The sequence below is a fragment of the Bombina bombina genome, chromosome 6, assembly GCF_027579735.1.
Source record: "Bombina bombina isolate aBomBom1 chromosome 6, aBomBom1.pri, whole genome shotgun sequence".
Lineage (NCBI taxonomy): Eukaryota > Metazoa > Chordata > Amphibia > Anura > Bombinatoridae > Bombina > Bombina bombina.
Window position 1 is genome coordinate 593,234,493 of NC_069504.1, and position 23,846 is coordinate 593,258,338.

General features: G+C 36.2%; 1 protein-coding gene across 1 annotated transcript in view; it reads left to right on the top strand.

Annotated features, from left to right (window-relative positions):
• The window catches only part of DUOXA1 (dual oxidase maturation factor 1), a 102,005-nt gene extending 79,668 nt beyond the window's left edge, over positions 1-22,337 (top strand). Inside the window, exons 6-7 of the mRNA XM_053719912.1 lie at positions 10,003-10,217; positions 20,990-22,337. Of these exons, the coding sequence (XP_053575887.1) occupies positions 10,003-10,217; positions 20,990-21,162 (388 nt within the window). The 3' untranslated portion in view covers positions 21,163-22,337. The remainder of the gene's footprint in view (positions 1-10,002; positions 10,218-20,989) is intronic.
• The last annotated feature ends 1,509 nt before the right edge of the window (positions 22,338-23,846 follow it).

Genomic DNA, 23,846 nt, shown 5'->3' on the forward strand with positions numbered 1-23,846 from the left:
TTCAGGACAGCCGTTAGTTATGACGTTCCATTCCGTCATAACGGCTTTAAAGCCCAGTCTAATTATGACGGAATGGAACGGCATAACGGCTTTAAAAGGTTAACATATTCATCGCAAAGTATAATGGCTTTACATTTCCAAAAGCCTTTCCCACAAACCATAGAATTATTAGCATTAACTGTGACTTTAAGCAAAACATTTTTAGAAAGTCCCATTGGTATATACAACCTATCAATATGTCTAGACCATGGACCTTTATGATATGTGTAACCATGGCCACCAGGCGAATGCACCTTAAAAACATCTGAAAGACCTGTTTGTATAATCATACTTTTAAGATAATTTTCATCATAGTTTAATGTTTGATGATGACTATTTCGATCTAGATTACTAGTTAAACCATTAAAGTCACTGCAAGTAAAATAATTTTTGATGTAAAACAAAAGGGCCTAATCAGCTTGAACAAGTTCTTCCTCTCTGCTTTAGACTGTGCAGCATAAAAATTAATTAACCTATAACTTATACCATAAATAATGACATCTAATATTAGACATCTATCCTCCACAATAATATATCAATGCAAGAATAAAATTCCAGTACCATGATAGTTCTCAGTCCCAAATGACTAAAAAGATGGTCCATCCATCCAGTCTCTTTTTGCACAATAAACCTCAGAGGTATCAATAAATCTAGTCTCCTGTAAAAGAATAATATTCAAATTCTCATGTCTGAGAAACTGGTAAATAAGAGCCCTTCTCTTTTTTAGATCTTAAACTGTTCACATTTAAAGAGCCAGCACATAGGGACCCCATAATATCTTAAAGTTCAGAGCTAGAGACATTTCTTTTTCCTATCCACATCATCAGCATATAATCCCCATACCTTAAAAGATAAGGACACTGTCTCTTCTTCCATCTGAAACAGATCATCTAAAGATTTTGATATTGGAATCAAATCTCTCTTTACCTTATATCCAGCGGTGTCTACTGATCCATCATCCAAAACAGCATACTTCCCAAAAGTAACCTTAAAAGATGGCTGCACTTCATCAGCACACAACTTTTTCCTTTTACCTTAAACAACAGCCAGATGTGATTTTAGTCTCCAGCTTTTCTGTTGCACAAGCTGAAAACCATCTAATTTGTGAACAGACACTTGCGACATTCCCTTATCAGGTAACTCCACATTAATGTCCATTCCAAAATCCTCCATCTGCACTAAGCTCTGATCCACTAGTGATTTTTTAGACTTTGGCACAAGATTCATCTTACTAGGCATTTGATTCTCAAAGAAATTAGTCATATCATCAGATAAAAGGTTCTCCAACCCTACCTCTCTCTCATTATGAGATGCCTTAGAACAGCTGCTGAAACTGTGGCCGGCAACAGAACATTAATTGCAAATAATATCCTGTTTACACTCATATTTAAAATGTCCTAGACGGTTACATTTTGAGCACTTCACTTTATCACAGCTGTAGGCAAGTTGCCTATTGGTACCACACTTTAGCAAGTCCTAGGCTGACCAGGATAATAGCAGACATCTCTCTCAGAGCCAATACATGAACTATGAGGCAGATGTTGTGTCCTTCCTCCATCCTGCCTTAAATGGACTCTAATTTGCCAGCCTACATTCCATATACCATCTTCATCATAAACCTTTTGAGGTTCCTCCAACACTTAAAGGGATAGTAAACACCAAAAAGTTATTGTTTAAATAAATATATAATCCCTTTATTTACCATTCCCCAGTTTTGCATAACCTACACGATTATAGAAATATACTTTTTACCTCTGTAATTACCTTGTATATAAGCTTCTGCAGACTGCATCCTTATCCCAGATCTGTTGACATACTTGCATTACAGATAACTACTGCCGACTCTTAAATAACTCCACGTGCATGAGCACAATGTTATTTATATGAAACGCATGAACTAAAGCCCTTTAGCTGTGTAAAACTGTCAAATGCATTCAGATAAGAGGCGGCCTTCAAGGGCTTAGAAATTAGCATATGAGCCTACCTAGGTTTAGGTTTTAACTGTGAATACCAAGAGAACAAAGTAAATGTGATGATAAAAGTAAATTACAAAGTTGTTTAAATACATGCCCTATCCGAATCATGAAAGTTTAATTTGGACTTTACTATCCCATTAAGCCAATAAATAATATCTGCCAAATCTACTATTTCACAATGAAACAGAAGTGTAACCAACACAATACTCTGCTTGGATTACTGAATCAGCTTCCAAATATGAGCATCTTTAGTTTTATGAAATATCTCCCCAAAACAGTCCAAATTCTGGGATAATTTTAAACGTATATCAAACTGATGAGAGTTAGGAAATGAGTCAGTGCATTTATATCAGCAGCAGCAAACCCCATAAAGTCCATTAAGAGCTGCCTTGCAATATATTTCCTATTAGTGATATCTTTATCCGGACCAGTATAGACAATACGTACAACACTTCTCCTTTTAGGTGCTTCCCATCCAGATTTAATTGCCTTAGAAAAAGATCCAAATCCAGTTTTGCTTACAGAATCCAGTTTTACTTACAGAATCCAGTACTCTGTCCATTTGTGTCAGCTGAGCTCCCCATTCCAGACTGCATACTGCTGCATCCAGGTTTTGCAGCATTTTAATTCCTGAACTGTAAAGCTGATTGTGTGACATCACCAGCAGGTGCTGGAACTGAAACAGATTTACCATCAGTGCTACAATCACCTTGCACAAGTGCAGTAGCTTTATCCACAGTCACATTTATATTTCTGGATCTTAAACTGAGAGTTCTTGTTGGTTTAATACTGGTCCTAGAAACTGCAAACTGACTCCCAGGCTGACTGTGTTTGTTAGTCTCACCTGCTGGTTGATTACTACCTTTACTGGGCTCACCTGCCTGCTGACTACCTTCAGCCTGTCTCACCTTGCTGGGCTCACTCAGTGAATCACAAACAGTTGCCATTATTTTTACAGATACTCCAGACATTTTCACAGGTTTTGCCAAAACAGAATCTCAGGTACTTGAATGATATTTCTTAAAACCTTTTCAGTCTTTTTTCCCTTTTTTTTAACTTTAAAGGATTTCACTTTTGCAGCTGATACAGGTTTTGTTATATCCCATCGCTGGTGGAGTTTCAGTTCAGGGTGGATGATAGGTCCTGGTGCGCGTGTGAGGGGGCGGGAGCAGGTGGGACCGCTACAGTGCAATAATAAGTGTAAGGAAATTACCAAACTTTGTACTGGCAGACAGGAAGAGGTGGAGGGTTAGAGAGCTGTTTGGGGTTAAAGAAGGAAGAGAGAGAAAAAGAAAGAAAGAGAGAGAAAAAGAAAGAAAGAGAGAGAAAAAGAAAGAAAGAGAGAGAAAAAGAAAGAAAGAGAGAGAGAAAGAGAAAGAAAGAAAGAAAGAGGAAGAGAGAGAGAGAGAGAGAGAGAGAAAGAGAGAGAGAGAGAGAGAAAGAGAGAGAGAGAAAAAGAAAGAGAGAGAGAAAGAGAGAGAGAGAAAAAGAAAGAGAGAGAGAAAGAGAGAGAGAGAAAAAGAAAGAGAGAGAAAAAGAGAGAGAAAGAAAGAGAGAGAAAAAGAGAAAAAGAAAGAGAGAGAGAAAAAGAGAGAAAAAGAAAGAAAGAAAGAAAGAAAGAAAGAGAGAGAAAAACAAAGAAAGAGAGAGAGAGAAAGAAAGAAAGAGAGATATTGCCTTTTATTTTAGTACTGGCAGACATTCTGCCAGTACTTAAGATGGCAGTGACAATCGTGAGGGAGGGAAGAGAGCTGTTTGACAGGGGTCAGGGAGGGGGATGTGTCAGGTGGGAGGCTGATCTCTACACTAAAGTGATAATTAACCCTATAAGCTACTTAATTAACCCCTTTGCTGCTGGGCATAATAAAAGTGTGGTGCACAACAGCATTTAGCAGCCTTCTAATTACAAAAAAGCAATGCCAAAGCCATATATGTCTATTTCTAAACAAAGGGGATCCCAGAGAAGTATTTACAACAATTTGTGCCATAATTGCACAATTTGTTTGTAAATAATTTCAGTGAGAAACCTAAAGTTTGTGAAATTTTTTTTTTTTTTATTTGATAGCATTTGGCGGTGAAATGGTGGCATGAAATATACCAAAATGGATCTAGATCAATACTTTGCTATACTGGTATCCACAAGTCTGTCAAGAAAAAGGTGTTTTATTATGAGCAGGATATTTTTGTTTGTATGTTTGTTTTAAATAAATAAATAAAAACAAGGAACAAGGTAGAATGACCCTTTAAAGGAACATAATATTTGAATGAGAAAATATCTAACACATTTAAGCATTTTCTTATTGCACTATTGATTCTCTAAACATTTGTTTTAACCCTGCAAAAAGGTGAATACACAGTTAAGGTCAGCTATAGAGGAGTGATTAGTGGCTATGCACATATGCTGCAGAGTTTGTCCATAGATAACTTTAGTTATATGTTTAATCCTTTCTGTGGGTTAAACACATAGGTATAGGCAAGCTGAAATAAGATGTTTTAATGCATGAGGACATTATCTTATTACCGTATTGGACAATAAATACCTAGTAGTTTTTGAAACGCTAGGATTGACTATTGAAACAAAAAAAGGGGACTTTCATTCATGAAGTATAAGATACTTCATGTAGAAAGCTCCTTTATTTGTTTCAATCGATCGCCATTCTTAGCTGCTTCAGCAGCCCACGGCAAAAAAATATTTTGTTCAGAAGTGACGTTTTTACCTCTTAGCCAATAGCCGTACAGTAAATCCGGCTCCCAAGGGTGCCAAGCCGGATTTACTGCACGGCTATTGGCTAAGAGGTGAAAACGTCACCTCTCAAGCCAAACAGTGATCTGACGTGGGCTACCTGAGCAGCTAAGAACGGCGATTGCTTGAAACAAATAAAGGATATTTTTACATGAAGTATCCTATACTAAATGAATGAAAGCCCTCTTCGTTTCAAAAACGCTAGGATTGACTTTCACTTTAAGTTCTGAATATTAGAAATTGCACAAATTTTAGAGCTAAATTACATGAAAAGGGGACAAAATAAATAATAAAAATATATTGCATCATAAACATTTTGAGCCAGATTACGAGTAGAGCGCAAATATTTGCACAGAAGCTATATCGGATTTTTGCGTGCGTTTGTGCACAGGTTAAATTGCGCTCATATTACAAGTTGAAAGTAAATGCGATCGCTTCAGTGCAATTGAAGTTAACGCTCCTTGGGTTAGTGCAACCTCAGAGCTGTGGTTAACTGTTTTGCAAAACAAAAAAGTCTCACAAAATGCATCAAAAATACAATACAAAGTACAGTTAGACTCATAATAACTACAAAAAAAAAATATTTAAAAAAATATTGAACAAAAAAGTTATAAGGACTCAAAGATATGAGGTCTCTAAAGTTAGAGAAAAAAAGGGCAGGTTAAGGGCTTTAACATAGAGATACCCACATATACATGTCTAAGCCCTTTGCTGTTAAGTAGATGAAAACATGTAAAAAAACATATTTATGCAATATTCATATTTAATAAAGTTTTTAACTATGTATTTACTGTAAATATTTTAAATTCCAATGTTCTGTACATTTCAGAATATGTTCTAAGTATTTATAAAAAGATATTCATATATTTATATGTATATATCTATACCTATATATAATCATCTATCTATCTATACTGTATATATATATATATATATATATATAACCTCCAAGAAAGGGCACTCACAGGGCTTGACAGTAGAAAAACATTCTTTATTTCAAATATTCATCAAAAAACAGTGTGTAAGTCGACGTTTCGGCTATACAAGTAGCCTTTCTCAAGACAATCTAAAATTATAATACATATAAACATAAATTAGTATATTATCAACAGATACCTAAACAAATAATAAACTATCCCACCCAGACATTGTGACCAATACTATTATGTACAAAATCACCATATTGTGACCACATATTCTAAACGATTCAATTTTTTTTTATTTAGAGCAAATATCAAGCCAAAGTATTACCATGAATGCAAGTTTAATTCTATATCTCATCAGGTATTATTTATATTGAAAACATGTCAATTTTCGATTTTTAAAAAAAAAATCTTATGAGTGTTTAACAAATATACATTGTTGCCATTGTAGACAAAAAAAAGTCAGCATATCAATAAAAGTGCACTATGTTTCATCAACATGCGTTTAAATATTGTATAACACATGTATCAGGGGCCATTAACAAAATCTCAACCGCACTCGATACAAACCGTGCGTGTATTCCCAAATAGTTAAAATATGCAAAGCGTGGTATCTACCCTAAGCAAAACTGTACTCCTATGTCCCAATATCGGCTAATAACTTCACATATCAAAGATACACAATAGAAAGAATAATACATACCAGTAATGATTACAACAGAAACACAGTGTATCCTAACGCCATAACGTGACAGTGTGCACGCATCTAACCGGAGGAGTCCTTTTAAAAGAACCCGCTGCTCTAGGATAAGCTACCACTACCGTGTCCATCACAGAAACAAGGCGTGTCACTATTCATCCCAATCTAAAAGCAGCTGATGCTTACCAGCATCTAACTTTGTCAAACACCACAATACTATGTGGTTTTAATAGGAAAATTTAGGATACATGATCTCACAATACGCAACTAGTGCCCTGCAATTACGTAAACAAATTCAAAACCAGTATTGACATAAATGCAAATAGAAACACAGACCGGGGATCTCACAAATTATATTTTTAAAGAAACAGTGCTTACTGACACACGATCCAATTCAACATGCATATATGAAAAGCCACTAACTGGCAGGTTTCAAAAAGGATATTTTAAAGAGATAAAGTTTAATAGCACGCAATTCTATGCAAGTGTACTTTAGAGAGATAGTGCTTAATAGCGCACCACACTAACCAACATGCACATGTAAAAAGTCACTAACCGGCAGGTTTCAAAACAAGATGTTTTAAAGCAATAGTGCTTAATAGCACACAATCCTAAGTAAGTATGTCCCTGATGTTATACACATAAACCTGGCCAAATATACAACCACTGGCCAACAGATTTCAAAGATGGTATTTTAAAGAAACAGTGAATAATAAAACCCAGTCCAAGTCAAAAGACACATAAAACACTGCCATTGAAACATTATGGTCAAGTTTCTAATTTCTCCATTAATATGGAGAAGTCGGGTAATATGTTGCTAAATACGACACCTCAGGACATTGAATTCATAACACACCACACTGCCTTTAAAATTACTGATAAGCTTAAATACTTGGGATTGCTGATCACAAAAAATCCCCAAGACCTCTTTAATGCTAACTATATCTCTCTCCAAAGCTCAGTGAAGAATCTCTTGGATGGCTGGCATAAACAAGGGCATCTGTCTTGGATAGGTAGGATAAATACTATAAAAATGATGATAGTACCAAAGTATTTATATCTTTTTCAGACTCTTCCAATGGTCCTATCGCATTCATATCTTAGTACCCAGCAACGGATGATCACATCTTTTATCTGGTCTTATAAAAAATCCAGGGTCTCCCAAGATACACTACCTGAACAAAGAAGATGGGTGACTAAATGTCCTGCATCTCTTAAATTACTATAGGGCTGTACACCTAGCAAGAGTGATTTCTTGGAACCACGCCCACCCTTCATCATTGTGGGTGGCCGTCAAGAGCTCCTTATTAGGGATAGGATATATGAGAGACATCCCATGGCTTCCTAAGCCACATAGACCACCCCAGGCATACCAAAATCCTTTCGTCAAAGCGACCTTAGAGGTGTGGGACTGGGATCACACACATTAAGGGAATCACTACCCCGATCTCTCCCTTGACTCCATTGTTAAACAACCGACTCTTTCTGCAGCATACTTCCTTTGCACATGTCAACACCATAGAAAGTTTGCATATCTTAACTATTTTTCTGTTACTAGAATCAGGTGGAATTAAAGATAGAATAACATTGCAAGAAGATTTAGGCCCCCCCTTTCAGAACTGGTACTCATACCTACAAATTAGACATGCACTTCATAATAGCATATACAAGACTGACATACTCAGACCTCTAACACCATTTGAACGAGTCTGTATGAATCCTGAAATTAAAAGGGCACATCTTTCCTTAACTTATAAGCTACTCAAAGGAACCTTCCCTGACTGACGCCCTACATATGTATCGAAGTGGAACATAGAAATTCCAGACAACATTACTGACGATGACTGGAGACGTGGTTTTCGGGCTTCCCACTCAGCTTCCACTTTGTTACTTATATCCGAAATGAATTACAAAATCCTAGCACGTTGGTACCTGACACCACATTGTCTTAGATGTATATATCCCACAGCCTCCTCCTCCTGCTGGAGGCGATGCAGTGAAGTGGGAACTATGACACACATCTAGTGGTCATGTCCACTTCTCACGGGGTTCTGAAATCAAATAGAAAATAGTATCAATAGTATACTAAGCACTCACATAACTCTTAAGCCTAGTCTTATTCTCTTGAATATCATGCCTACACTTCATTGTGCTTACCGAACGAAACTACTCCAACTAATGCTAGCTTGTGCAAAAAGACTAATTCAGAGACTTTGGAAGACCCAAACAGTCCCCACACACGCACAGTGGGTGTCTGAGATGGAACATATTCTAACACTTAGAAACAATATTTCTGTTATGTGGGTAAACGTGACTTCATGGCAGATATTATTTTCTCTAGGAAAAAGGACTGCAGTCTATCAATATACACTAAGGTTATTCTACTTATCACAAAAGTAGTGATTTAAACCTCCACCATTTTCTCCCTCTTTTCTTTCCATGCTGTTTTCTTCCTGTTCTTTTCTTTATACAAAATTGTAAAAACTTATGGGAAAAATGATAATTTTTATGTGTCTTTTAACATTCTGTTATGTTGAGAGTATTTTGTTGTGAAATATGCAAACCCAATAAAAAATTATTGAACCAAAATGGGGGAACTCTGTCTATAAGCTTGGTTTTCATCATAGCAACAGTGGGGTTGGATTCCAAAAAATGCCTAGCAACAGGTTATTAATACTTTTTTTCAAAAAATCGAAATTGACATGTTTTCAATATAAATAATACTTGATGAGATATAGAATTCAACTTGCATTCATGGCAATACTTTTTTTATAATATGTGGTCACAATATGGTGATTTTGTACATAATAGTATTGGTTACAATGTCTGGGTGGGATAGTTTTATTTGTTTAGGTATCTGTTGATGATATACTAATTTAAGCTTATATGTATTATGATTTTAGATTGTCTTGAGAAAGGCTACTTGTATAGCCGAAACGTCGACTTACACACTGTTTTATGATGAATATTTGAAATAAAGAATGTTTTTCTACTGTCAAGCCCTGTGAGTGCCCTTTCTTGGAGGTTCATATACATATGATTTGAGGAGTCAAAATACCATCAGATATATATATAGAAATATGTATTTATAAATAGAACATATTCTTCTATGTACAGAACATTGGAATGTGAAAGATTCATATTTTCATGTCAGGTTAGCGCCCATGAGAATATGCAAGTTGTGTGTTAGGGTTTTTTCCACTTTTTTTTGCTCCATTGACTTCCATAGGGGAATAGGTAATCACGTGCACGATATTATAAGTTTTTAATTTTTAGCGCTCGTCGGGTAAGCACAAGAGCTATAACTTTTTACTTTCAATTCGTAATATGAGCGCAACCTGACGCACACAAAATATTTACTTCTAGCGCAATAAGCACTCTAGGGAAATCGCTAAATAGCGATCCACTTATAATCTGGCCCTTTTATACAACCCTCAAGGTGTTTACTGTCCCTTTTAAGTAATCTAAATTTATGGGAACACTCCATTTAACCTATATCTAATGCATCGTACTTTATTGATCACCATCTAGTGCACCTATGTTCCTGTCTTATTGTCTTTAAATATACCATAAATTGTACTTTACTGTAATGTGAAATTGTATGTCTTGTGCCTGTCACAGGGTGGCCTTTTGTTCATGGATTATCTGCAATGTCCTGTTCTGCATGCCAGTGCTACTATATGGAATCTTCATGATGTTTGCAACATCTTTTTGCATACTACTTTCACTGCTCTTGTTTGCGATTGTTAGACAGACGCCCTTATGCAAAATTCAGTTTGGCAGCTCTACTTTAACAACAACTTTTGGACTTTCTTTCTGGTTAAGTTTTGCAACAGGTAAGTAAAACAGTATATTACTATAGATTGTTAATATTTTTAATGAAATTTGTACAGTTATAGTTTACATCTAATATAAAATTGTCAATGACTTCTGCTGTGATACACAATCGGTGTATTAAATTATGCTATCACAGATTGAGAGGTGACCTTACAGTAATGTCAGACAGGACTTGTGACAAACAAAGACATTAAAACTGTAGCTATGACCCTCTCTTAGAACAAAGTCAATTTGGGAATTGAAGTGAATTAAAAAGACATAAAAAAACCATTTTCTTTTATGATTCAGATACACTTTTAATAACAACAAATAAAGATATACAATAACAATTAACCTCAACTCTTAAAACAAGTGACCGAAAATAGAACATATGAACAGCTCTTAATGCTACAAGAAAAACAAGTTGCTGCCTAATAGGAAGACATAATGTTATAAATACAAGGGTCTCATTATAAAGTCTACTTGCAAGGAAGTACAACTCTATATTTCCTACAAGTGAATGTGAGCAAAAACAGGTACTGTATATGATAAGAAATATTCACAATCAATAGGGCAGCCTTTATATACAGTTTGGAAAGTTAATCTACAGATGGAAAGTTTTTGTTTCAGGGAGATAGTTTCTGTCCTCACTCACTAATTAAATTATTAACAAATATTATCACCATCTGATAGAGGAGACTTAGGGGTAGCAACTCATTCATCATGAAGCCAGGTGGATACACAATTCCATTATCCTAAACCCAGAATATACCTCATTCTTATGCACCACTGTTGATGTTCACAAAGGTATACTGTATGTCTTATTTAGTCACTTCATGGTATCTGTTCAGCATAAATAAATACAGCACACCACACAAATTTCCCCATCCATCATACTACTGATTAATCAAGGGGAAGTGATGCATTACATATGTATACATTATTAGGGACATGATACCAAAATGTTGAAGCACTTGCAAGTGATGCAGCATGACTGTAAAAAGCTGACTAGAAAGTATCACCTGAACATCTCTATGTAAAAAAGGAAGATATTTACCTCAATTTTGTAAGTATTCACATCTTACTGTAAAAGAGACTTTAAGCAGCAAATCAGAATGCTAGTGACAAGACTGGCAGGTGAATATGCATCTTGCATGTGCAGGCACAGTCATGGTATTTCCCTTTTCAGTTTAAGGAAGTTTACTATAAAATCTCACAAGATTTCTGTGAAATCGTATTACATCACAGCAAAGCAATGCATGACCTCAGCACTGCTGATGCTGATTGGCTATTGTTCTTTTTTTTGCTTTTTTTTTTTTTTGCTTGCAGCTGGACAGCAGCTGAAGTTTAACTGTTCACAGAGCACTTACTCTGGTGATCTGAAGAAATTGTGAGGTAAAATATCTTCCTTTTTTACATAGAGATGTTCAGATCATATTTTCATGTCGGCTTTTTACAGTTATGCTGCATCACTTTCAAGTGATTTAGCATATGAATATTATGTCCCTTTAACCTTTACTCAGCTGCTGTGAGAGTACAGTTGCCATTGCCCCATTAAGAGACCTTTAACACAACTCCAAAAGCTGTGTTCCCCTTAGACAGCTACATATTAGTGTGTAGGTTAGTCTGAAGTTTTTCTGTCATGAAAAAAGTAAGACCCTAAATAGAAACTATTTTTAAATGCCATCATCCACATAAATTATTATTAATAATTTACAATAGAAATAATTTACAATAGAAAAAGTGTTTTTAGAAATAAAACTGAGCTAGGGCAATATGTAAAGAATGGTACCCTGTTTTTTTCCACAGCTATAGTTTTTATCATTTTAATTGTGTATTGTACAATAAACACATTGTGATCACAAAATATTTCTGTTGCCATAGAATAACAAATTAGCCAAAATCTAAACATAGATTTTTAATTGCCAAGCTCCCACAATTTGCCATATTTGGAGGCACCGATCTGGATGCGAGACTGCGGACAACAAGGCTAGTCACTGTCAAAATTGTAGTATAAAATTGATTGATTTGCAGTTGTTAGCAGATAAAGCCATGCAGGGACAGATTTGTAGCAGGGTTAGTTTTGAGAAGTCAGCAGGGTACATTTGAAGTTCTGAGAATTGCAAAAATCTCATTATTTATTTGTCCCCATTTCAATGTAATTTAGCTCTGAAAATTTTAAATATATTGCAAAGTTCTTCCACTACTAATAACTAAACCTTTTATCTAAAAACCTTAAGATGTTAACAAAAAAAAATGCCTCTTTATAGTTCCTCATTTCTGTTCCTAAATATTTTGGCTGGCTCAAAGATCATCACTAATAGAATTTCTCAACTAAAAAATTGAGCCACTCTATGAAATGTGAGTCACAATCATGATTCTGATGATGTTAAATGAACGGGTCATAGGTTCATATAGTGTATATTTTCTTTCCAATGGCATGGAGAGTCCAAAAATCCATTCTAGTTACTAGTGGGAATTCAACTCCTGGCCACCAGCAGGAGGCAAAGAACACCCCACCAAAGCTTTAAATATCCCTACGACTTCCATAATCCCCAGTCATTCATTGCCTTCATATATATAGGAGGTGTGCAAAGATGGTGCTCTGAAGAAAATAAGTTTTTATCCTTTAATGGGTAGTTTCCCTGCAAGCAAGGATTGGGGTAATGTTCTGTCAATGTAATCCTCTTGAGTAAGAGTTGTGGTGGCTATTAGCTATTGGAGGTCGGAAGGGTAGTCCTTGCTTCTCCTCAGGCTGTGCCTGCCCTACATCTAAAGCTCCAAATGTAAGTGCATATTTCCTTCTAGGTGAGAAGGCTAAAGCACTTTAGGGGTTAATACCTCTCTTCTGGAATATGCAGTCTGGGGACAGTTATTTAAAAAATCTGTTCACTGTTGGGATTTTGTTTTATTGATGGGAAGTATATGCAGGGCACTAAAATTCTATCTCCAGGCTACTAGAGATTTTCGTCAATCTTCTGCCCTTTTTGTAGTGTTTGTTGGCAAACGTATGGCCAAAAGGCCACAGCAACTACTCTTTTTGGTTGAGGAGTGTCATACGATTGGCTTATGAGACAGCTGGACAACAGCCTCCTGAGAGGATTACAGCTCATTCAATTAGGGCTGTCTCTTCTTCTTGGGCCTTTAAAAATGAGGCTTCCGTGAAGCAAATTTGTAAGGCGGACACTTGGTCCTTGTTACATACCTTTTCAAAATTTTATAAATGTGATGTTTTTGCTTCAGCTGAGGCTTCTTTTGGGAGAAAGGTTTTTCAAGCGGTGGTGCCCTTCCCCCTCCCTTTCCATTCTGTGTCCACTAGTAATTAGAATGGATTCTCTGACTCTCCATGTCATTGGAAAGAAAACAAAATTTATGCTTACCAGCTAAATTATTTTCTTTCCTGGCATGGATTGTCCACGACCCGCCCTTTTCTTAATTCAAGACGGCTTATTTGGTTTCTAAACTTTAGGCACATCTATACCCTGGTGTTCCTCTTCTCTTTCTGTATTCCCTCCGCTGAATGACTGGGGATTATGAGAAGTTGGAGGGATACTTAAAGCTTTGCTGGGGTGTTATTTGCCTCCTCCTGGTGGCCAGGAGTTGAATTCATACTAGTAATTAGAATGGATTTGTGGACTCTCCATGCCATGAAAGAAAATAATTTATCAGGTAAGCATAAATTTATTTTTTTCACTTTTTGTTGCATTTGGATAGGACATTCACAGATGCCTGAGTCATTTTTATTCTTCATATTAATTTCCATTTGCCATTTTTGCAGACAATGTAGTTAGGTAATGTGGGTTTTTGTCTGCTTCTTTCCTATACTTTTACGTTATCATTTTTGTTTTGTTTTTATCATGCAATAGTTGTAATGTTGGTATTTCAATGTGTATCAATTATTGTTCACATTTACCAGATTTTTTGTATATGCCTTTAAACTTTTTAATACACTGTTGTTTTACTATTTTGGGGGTTTGTACATTGATTGTATTAACATTGTACCTATATATTCCCCTGTAGCATTGGTTCAAGTACAAATAGGGTTAATATCTTGCTATTGAAACAAGGTAGGAGGATTTTAGCTTATCCCTGACAAAGTGCCTGTTGATATGAAACACGTAGGATTCCTATAACCAGTTAAGGACATTGCTGTATTTACGAGCTCTGTGTTTATTTTTATTGATTACACTTCAATAAAGCATCTACGTTTTAACTTTTTAATGTCTCCCATAGAACTAAATTGCTCCTTTGTAACTGATATAGGTTTTCTAAGTAGATTACAATCACAGGGTTTGAAAGACCTTTGCAAAATAAGGCCTTTATTACTGTTATGCAAAATTATTTATCTTGTTTATTATTTACAATAAGGGAAATGTAATATTACTATAGTGTGCCTTTAACTTAAATTTAACAAAAACACACCAAAAAACATTAAAGGCTTGTATTACTCCTTGTGATGCCATGGAATGGAAAATCTCTGTCAGTCCCGAGGCCTTATGAAGATGCAAATTAAAACTTTAATTATCATGAACACTATAGCTACAAGGGAAACATGATAACACTCTCTCTCTTGCAAGTACAATTTAAGCCTTAGTGATACTGTTACAGTAGCCAGGAAAATACTGTATTTACCATAGTCTTCTTCCCCACCCACCCAGGCTGCCATTACATAATTCGTGTACACAAACCGTTAGGCCTTATAGTTTTTTGGACACTACATTGCTAAATGTGCTTGACATTGCAGTGTTTGTTTAAAAATTTATAAGTATTATTTAAAAATATCACAGCTTTAATGCTTGGTTCTTTCACTACCAGTTTGCACTCTGGCATATGCTGCATGTGTCCTGTATGCCCTTTCCGATACATGTCTCTAACTCACCATTCCTGCTAATTTTTCTGATGACCAGTACAGTCTGTATTCCTGCTGAACATTACTGCCTATGTTCCTGCTACACAATACTACTGTGTTCTGGTGACCACTGGACATGTTCTGCTGTCACTGTTGTCCATGCTTCTACTGCCCATTTTTACCACTGTTGGCCTTTACTGACATGTTACTTCTTAACATTACTACTTGTGTTCCTGCCCATCCTGTTTTAAGGTCCCATGCATGGTAAGAACCAAGACCCTTGGCCTACAGCAACCTGGTTACTTGACGTATGATTAGCCAAGTTTACTACTACCAGAAAATTTTAATGGAGACACACAGCATTTACACACATTCATTGCCACCTGTTAGATTCTATTCTCAGTAAAGCAGGGGACTTATTCTGCAAACGTAAATGTTTATACCACTATTTCTTTACTGATTGGTGAATCTCAAAGTTGGGCTCATAACCTAGTTCAGAATAGTGAAATTCTTAATCCTTGTGACTCTTTTTTGCATCATGAGTATCCTGTATGATGATCCTTATTGTGTCACTTCTGCTCACTCTGCACTAAGAGCTCTACAGCAGGGTAGAAGACCTGTAGAGGACTATGTTTCTGACTCTGTTGTATCTCCGGTGTTACAAACATGAATACTCCTGCTCTCCTGGATTTTTATTTTTCCTCTGGGCCTTGCTGAACAGCTTAACAATGAACTGATCAACCCAGTGATTTGGAAAGTATGATTGGTGTTCAGACAGGCTACTTTGTAAAAGGCATCAGGAGAAACTTGCCTCCAACATTTCAGGGACTTCTCAAGTGTTTCCTGTAAATACATATCCTTCTATAGGAGGAGCCTATGCAGATTTCAGCTATCAATGGACCTATTTATGATTCTCAATGTTCTAAATGTAGAGATTTGAATTTGTTTTATTGTGGCAAAAGAGGCCACTTTCTTCATCATTCCCCTGTGAGACCTAAGAAAATTTCCAGAGAAAGTAATCAAGTTCCTGGAGCTTTGTTCCTTAATATTACATTTGTTCCTGTGTCATCCTACTTATTTGTGGTCATCAAAGAGAATCAGAGTTAATACAATCATTGATTCTGGAGCTAGTAGATGTTTTATCTATTCCACTCTAACTAGAAATATTGAAATCCCTCTGTAATCAAGATTCTCTTCTGTAACCAAAAACTCTTTAGTCCTGTAACCAAAGAAACTTTACCAGTGTCTGTGTCCCTGGGCTCTGGTCATGTAGAAACTTTACAATTTGATATGGTGGCTTCTCTCTTCTTTCCACTCATTTAAGAAATACGTTGGCCGAGACTGCATAATCCTGCAGTGATTTTGGGTTCTTGTCAAAAATAGAATGCATTTATTTCTGAACCCTACAGAGACCTTTCTCATGTCTTTAAATAGACTAAGGCGCACACCAAATTCCTTCTAGGTGTCCATATGATTGTCCTATTGATCTAGTTCCAGGTGCTCCTTTACTTTCAGAAGAAGCTTGCCATTATCAGGACTAGAGTTACTCCATCTTAAAAAATATATTGAAGAAAATTTGGCTAAGGGTTTTATTAGGCAATACACTTCCGCTGCTGGTGCTGGTACATTGTCTGTAGAAAAAAGGATGGAGGGTTGAGGCCTTGTATGGATTATAGAGCCCTCAATAATATTAGTATCCACAATTGTTATTCTCTACCACTTATCCCTGAGATGTTGGATAAGATTAAGTGGGCTCAAGTGTTTACGCAGATTGATCTGGGAGGAGCATATTACTTGGTACGTATCAGGGAAGGCGATGAATGGAAGACTATTCACACCCAATATGGACATTTTGTATATTTAGTGATGCCATTTAGGTTGTGTATTGCTCCTGACACCTTTAAACATTTCCGGAATTATGTTTTTAGAGACTTGCTGGATACATTCATCGTTATGTATTTGGATAAAATTCTGTTTTATTTTTCAGCCTCTCAAAAAGTTTATATTACTCATGTCTATTAAGTCTTTTAAGATTAAATAAAAATGGCCTCTTTGCTAATTTGGAGGACAGTCAATTTTCTGTTCCTACAGTGGAATTCTTTGAATATAATTTTTTGCCTGATTACATTGAGATGGGTACTAAAAAGTGTCTGTGATTCTAGAATGGCCAGTTCCCACTAATAAGAAGACTGTACAGAGGTTTTTTGCTTCACAACTTTTATAGACATTTCATTATAAGTTTTTCTTGCCTGTGCCCCTATCAGGATAGTTTTTTTCTGGACATCGGAGGCACAGGTGACTTTTAATAAACTCAAGACTTTGTTTACTTCTGCACCAATAATTATTCAACCAAATGTATACAAGACTTTCTTTTTGGAAGTGGATGCCTCTACTGTGGTTATTGCTGTTGTCCTGACTTGTCTTTACGGGAGGAGGTTAAAGTTCAGCTGCATCCTGTAGATTTTCTTTTCTTGAGGGTTAACGTCTGCTGATTAATACTATTATATTGAAGATTGAGAACTGCTGGTTATTAAATGTGCTTTAGTGGAGTGGAGGCATTTTTTGGAGGGAGCTGCCCAGTCTATCACCATCCTTAATGATCATCGTAACCTTGAATACCTTAAAGCAGCCAAACGACTTCACCCCAGATAAGCCCGTTTGGCATTGTTCTTCTCCAGGTTTAATTTTGTTATCACATTTCAGCGTGGTTCAAAAAATAAGAAGGCAGATGCTCTGTCTTGGCTCCCTAATGTCTCCTCAGATCCTGTCCATCAGGTTGATACTATTCTTTAAAATGGTCATTTTCTTTTGTTGCATAGCACCTTGATGGACAAAATCAAGGCTTTCAGGTTTTCTCCACCTGTTTCAACTGTTCTTTTGTCTTTTGTTGGATGGTTTGCTGTATGTTTAAGAGAATATTTTTGTCCCTGCTCAGGTTCATTTGAAGTTTCTTTAGGCTTATCCTGATTTACCTGATGCTGGTCATGGGGGTGTTAAGGAAGTGGTTATCTGCACTATATTTGAAGTTGTCCTATCCTTCTAGAAAGTTCGGTCCTCACATTGTGGGTTGCTTTTGGAAACTATTATTTATCCTGTGTCTGTGAAACTTGACCTTCCTGCAAATTACAGAATTCACCCAGTGTTTCACGTGTCTCATTTAAAAAGCTGTTGTTATAACCCTTTACCTCAAATTTCTTCCTCCTCCTTTTTTTGTGGATGGTGTGGATACATTTGAAGTAGAAAATATTTTAGATTCTCATATGCATAGTGTTCATCTTCAGTATTTGATCAAATGGAATGGTTATGGTCCTGAATAGAACTTTTGCTAACCAACTGCTAATGTCTCATACATCAATTTAATCTTCAGCATCTTTCCCATCCTGGGCCTGTTTGTGCCCTGAGGTTGCACTTTAGGAGGGGTGGTAAGAACTGTGCTATTCTTTCTCAACCCTGGGTTTGGAAACATATTAGGAGCAGGGATGTGGAGGATGACAGGGTTGGTGGGAGTGCTATCAAGGGAGGAGCTGTGTCTGTGTAGGTCCAGAGCTGCTTTAAGAAGCCCTTGCTTAGTTCAGCCGGCAGTGTGTCTGTGCTATCTTTTTTTTCATCTGTTATGGAAACATGGGTATGTGTGCTAGTTAGCAATTTTTATAGACCTAGTTTAGGAAGTGACCTTTGCTGTGATTTTGTCACCAAGCCTGAATGTGAGGTGTTAAAGTCATATCTGACTCCCATTAAGGTACAATTGTGGACACTATAGGGCAGTGGTTCCTAAACTTTTTATGGTCACTTCCCCTTTGGTTCTATGAACTCACCATCAGCGCTCCCTCTAATATAGCCCATTGATATATTATTTAGCCCAGATTGACAAGGTTTTCATATGCAGGGAAGGGATAAGGGGGGAGTGTCTGTTCTTTTTGCTTTCCCAGCCCCTTTCACTGGGTTATCCAGCCTAAACTAATCAACAGTGCTAAAATGGGAGCTTATAAGTAAGTTTTTGAAAGGTTTTATACAGTATCTGGGCATATTCTTCTTCATAGTAGTGTATATTACATGCAGCTATATGTAAATTGGTGTATACTGTTCCTTTAATCTGATTGATGGGCTTGCTGAAGTGATATTAGTTTCACAATCACTGGTTTCATGTCATTTAGCAGGAGTCTTAGAACACCATAGTCGGAGATCTGGAGATGATTTATTTGCTTGAAGCATAGTTGTACTACTGCTCCAATAAATCAACTTTATAGAAAGTGTATTCTACTTACCAAAGTGTTATGTAGTGCACCATAAGTTTATTTCTCATGACAGAAGACTTAAAAGCATTTCTGTTGTGGTAGCTAGTCTTAAAATTACATTCTATAAAGAATTAAATCATGTAATATTTTGACTATAATGGCTCTTTAAAGTCTTTTTTTTTCTTCCCATTTATTTATTTAATAATAAATATATTGGGGGAAAAATATATTTTTGTGCTTCTGCTAATTTGATTTAATTGGGCCAGGATTGTCAAGAACAAAAGTAAAGTTTACAAAATTATTGGCTGACAAATCATCTAAAATCCAAACATGTTCATGACAGTGCATTTTACAGATCAACAATGTAGGTACAAGCACTATAAATGCACTGTCATGAACCTTTTTTGGCATTTGTGTTCACAAAGGCACAACTCTTAAAACCTGTTCACCTAGATGCATTTCCTATAAAAACACATTCATGAAGGCGCAGTATTGTTTAAACATCTTCTTTGCATGCACAATATTGCAATGGAGTGGAGTTTTAAAGGCCAGTTAAGAAGACACCTGCACTTATAGTGGCAATCATTACAGTGAGAGTGTGACTTAGAAAGAAGAAAGAGCACACTCCCCACTAGCTGTCCGGTCCTGATCTCCCTTTTCCTGTAGATCCCCATTAGCTGTACAGTACACATACTCAACACATACACATATGTAAATGAACATTATATATATATATATATATATATATATATATATATATATATATGTGTGTGTGTGTGTAAATGTGTGCCTTGCCATCCTAGACCGACCAAATCATAGCAATGCATAGTGTGTCAAGACCATGGCCCATATTTATCAAGGTCTGTCGGACCTGATCCGACAGTGCGGATCAGGTCCGACAGACCACGCTGAATACGGCGAGCAATACGCTCGCCGTATTCAGCATTGCACCAGCAGCTCACAAGAGCTGCTGGTGCAACGCCGCCCCCTGCTGACTCGCGGCCAATCGGCCGCCAGCAGGGGGGTGTCAATCAACCCGATCGTACTCGATCGGGTTGATTTCCGGCGATGTCTGTCTGCCTGCTCAGAGCAGCCGGACAGGTTATGGAACAGTGGTTCGGAGCTTGATAAATATGCCCCATTGTGTGCAAATACACCTCTAAAATATCTTCTCTGGCCATTTCAAAGTGTTTTGCACATGTGCAACATAATAAAATGACTCAAATTGTCTTTGAATACTTACAAAGATACGCAAAAGATGCGCAAAAGGCCATTAAGGGTTTTATCAAGTTCCTTTAGGTGTTGAAGTTGAAAAGGCAAAACTGGTCTTGAAAAGGTGTTGAAAAGTCTCTTGAAAATAGATTGTGATCTCCGAGAACCTTTCGACTCCATATTAAAAATAGGTGTTTATATATTTAAGACAAAAAAACTAAATGAAAAGTGACCTTTTCGAACTGATAAAGAGCTAAAAAGGTCTCAGCCGATTGATTGGGATTGACCCCATGATTTGGTAATATTTGTTCTGACTAATGACTACATTAGACATCTCTAGCTACTTGAAAATCAGTTAAAAAATTGTACAACCATTGCTCATGTCAAACTTAATTAATTTATGTCAGTTAATTATGGGCAAGTCCAGCTAAAAGGCATCTTTTATTGTTAAAACATTTTAGTATAATCACGTTGTTTTATTTACTTTATCTTTCAGGCATCATTTGCCTTCTCATTAGCCTGATGTTGCTAATTATACATTGCAGAAGACCGCAGACACTGAGATACTTTTTCAACTATGATAAGACAGGCAACATCCCCAAACGGCCTAACAAAGAAGTCTACACCATGGACAATAATGAAAGCATAAAATTACACAAGATGTTTTGACTGGTTCTGCAATAAACCATGACCTCAATGTCACCACTATATTGTTTTAAAGAAAACTCAACTAAACTTTTTTTTGTAAAGCCACTTTATACGCCACTTTATACTAGACATTTCTTGTTTTTTATGTATGCATTGTTGAAATGTGCAAGAGAAAAGTGTTTTACAAAGAGGTAATACATTTCAATTTACTGAAATGTATGTATTTTCTGTAAATATAAATATAGGGACAGTATTCATTCATGCACTAAAATATTTTGATGTGAATAAGTTTGTAAACACAGCAAAATGCAAATAATTTAAATTATATAAAAATATAAATTATTTAAGACTGTTAGGACTCTCAGACTTGTTGAAACAATGCTGTGAATAAACCATATAATCAACTTGCAGATTAGCTTCATAATAAAAGCAAGAGTTATTTTAAACGTGATCAACAAAAGAAAAAAATATGTTTTTGTTAACTTGTTAAAAACATATGATATCTGTACATATGTGTGTGCAATCATTCAAATATTTGAGTATATAACATGTTTTCAATTTGTTTGCTAAAAAATCTGTGTATCTTATAGATAAAATGCTAACTTTTATTTTGAAGTAGTGTCTTGCATATGTACAGTAAGAGAAAGAGATTTTTTTTTTCCAGGCAACAGTGGTTGAGGATTTGGTAGTAACCTAACTGGTGAGAGTCTAACGGCTGATGGTAGTATAGGCAATTGTATAACTAATCACACATTTGGAAGGGGGAGTCGCTAGCCTTTGTTCTGTTTTGTTCTTGAGTTGCAAGATAGGCATTTGGATTCTAGAGAGGAGGGACTAATGTATCAGGTTTCTATCTTTTCATTTGGATTCTAGAGTGGAAGAACTACTACATTGGTTTGTATGTTACTCATTTATGGTTCACAATGTCTTCTACAAATTTCTGCCATGAACGTTGCTACCCTTTGCATGTCTATGGCAGGTGGCCACACCTCTATTTGTTTTTCAGAGGGCAAGGGAAAAAACATTATATTCATATATCGTGGTTGATTGATTGTAACACAAAACTTTTGCTGTTTCTTTCTCTCTGAAATTGCACTAATTACTGGTTGTATTACAAAAGAAAAGCAATTCGATTTGTCTTTCAAGCACTAATCATTTGTATTACTTTAAATCAAATAAAGGCACATTTTTCATAATTATGCATGCAGGACGGCTGTTCTGTTGTTAAACTGTAGTATAGTGTAGGGTGTGTATGTGGGTGTAAATTAGACAGATGTACGGAAAACAAATTTGTTTTGACTAAAAGATTCATATATATTTTTTTAAAATGTTGAGTTCAGACAAATTGTGTGCATGGAGGACAAATGTTGGATTAGTTACCATTATTTCCAATGGGGACAGCTAATATACACCTAGATTATGAGTTATGCGCGCTATAGAGAATTTAACGAACGCAACAAAAGTTGCGTTATTTAACCCTCTATAGCTCAGCCATTACAAGTTTTGAAACAGCCGGCTTGTGTGTGTGATATGGTTGCGTTGAGCTCCATACCGCACAAAATACAAGAGCAGTTTTCACGTGCTCGTGCACACTTTCCCCATAGACATCAATGGGGAGAGCGGGTCAGAAAAAAATGCCTGCAATAGCAGAACATGCAAGATGTTTCACGGTTAGCACCGTTTCATCAGGCATCATGAATGCCTGATGAAACGGTGCTAACCGTGAAACATTTTGCATGATCTGTTTGTGCACACAACAGCATGAGTTGTTGTTTTTAATATTGTTTTTACTTTGGATTAAAACATTTTTTTAACTATACATTCTTATTGCTGAGTTAGTTTTTCTACGCTACCTTGGGGAGCTGCCTCTCTTGGGAATCTAGATACTGCCTGTATCAGCTAGCTGGTCCGCTGTTGAAAACCAGCCTGCAACTATTGGCACATTGGAGTGCCTTCACAGAATGTGAGTACCCTGTACTATCTTTGTACTCTCCTTCAGTTGTCGATTGATTTACACATCTCTCCTTTTTCTGTTGTTAATAAATCTATTAACCCCTATTCCGCCGCTCTCCGACATCGTCGCCACTAAATAAAGTTATTAACCCCTAAACCTCTGGCCTCCCACATCACTACCACTAAATAAACCTATTAACCCCTAAACCGCCAGCTCCCCACATTGTAACACCCTAAATTAAACTATATTAACTCCTAACCCTAACACCCCCTAACTTTAGCATAATAAAAATAGAGCTAAATTAAAGTTACATATATTAACTAAATAATACCTATTTAAAACTAAATACATATTTACCTGTGAAATAAAACCTAAGCTAGCTACAATATAACTAATAGTTATATTGTAGCTAGCTTAGGTTTTATTTTCATTTCACAGGTAAGTTTGTATTTATTTTAACTAGGTAGACTAGTTAGTAAATAGTTATTAACTATTTACTAACTACTTAGTTAAAATAAATATAAACTTACCTGTGAAATAAAACCTAAGCTGTCTTACACTAAAACCTACCATTACAAAAAATAACAAACGAAATTATCCAAAACAATAAAAATTATTGCTATTCTAATGCCCTTTAAAAAAAAAACACCCCAAAATAAAAAACCCTAATCTATAATAAACTACCAAGGGCCCTTAAAAGGGCCTTTTGTAGGGCATTGCCCTAAAGTTAACAGCTCTTTTGCTAAAAAAT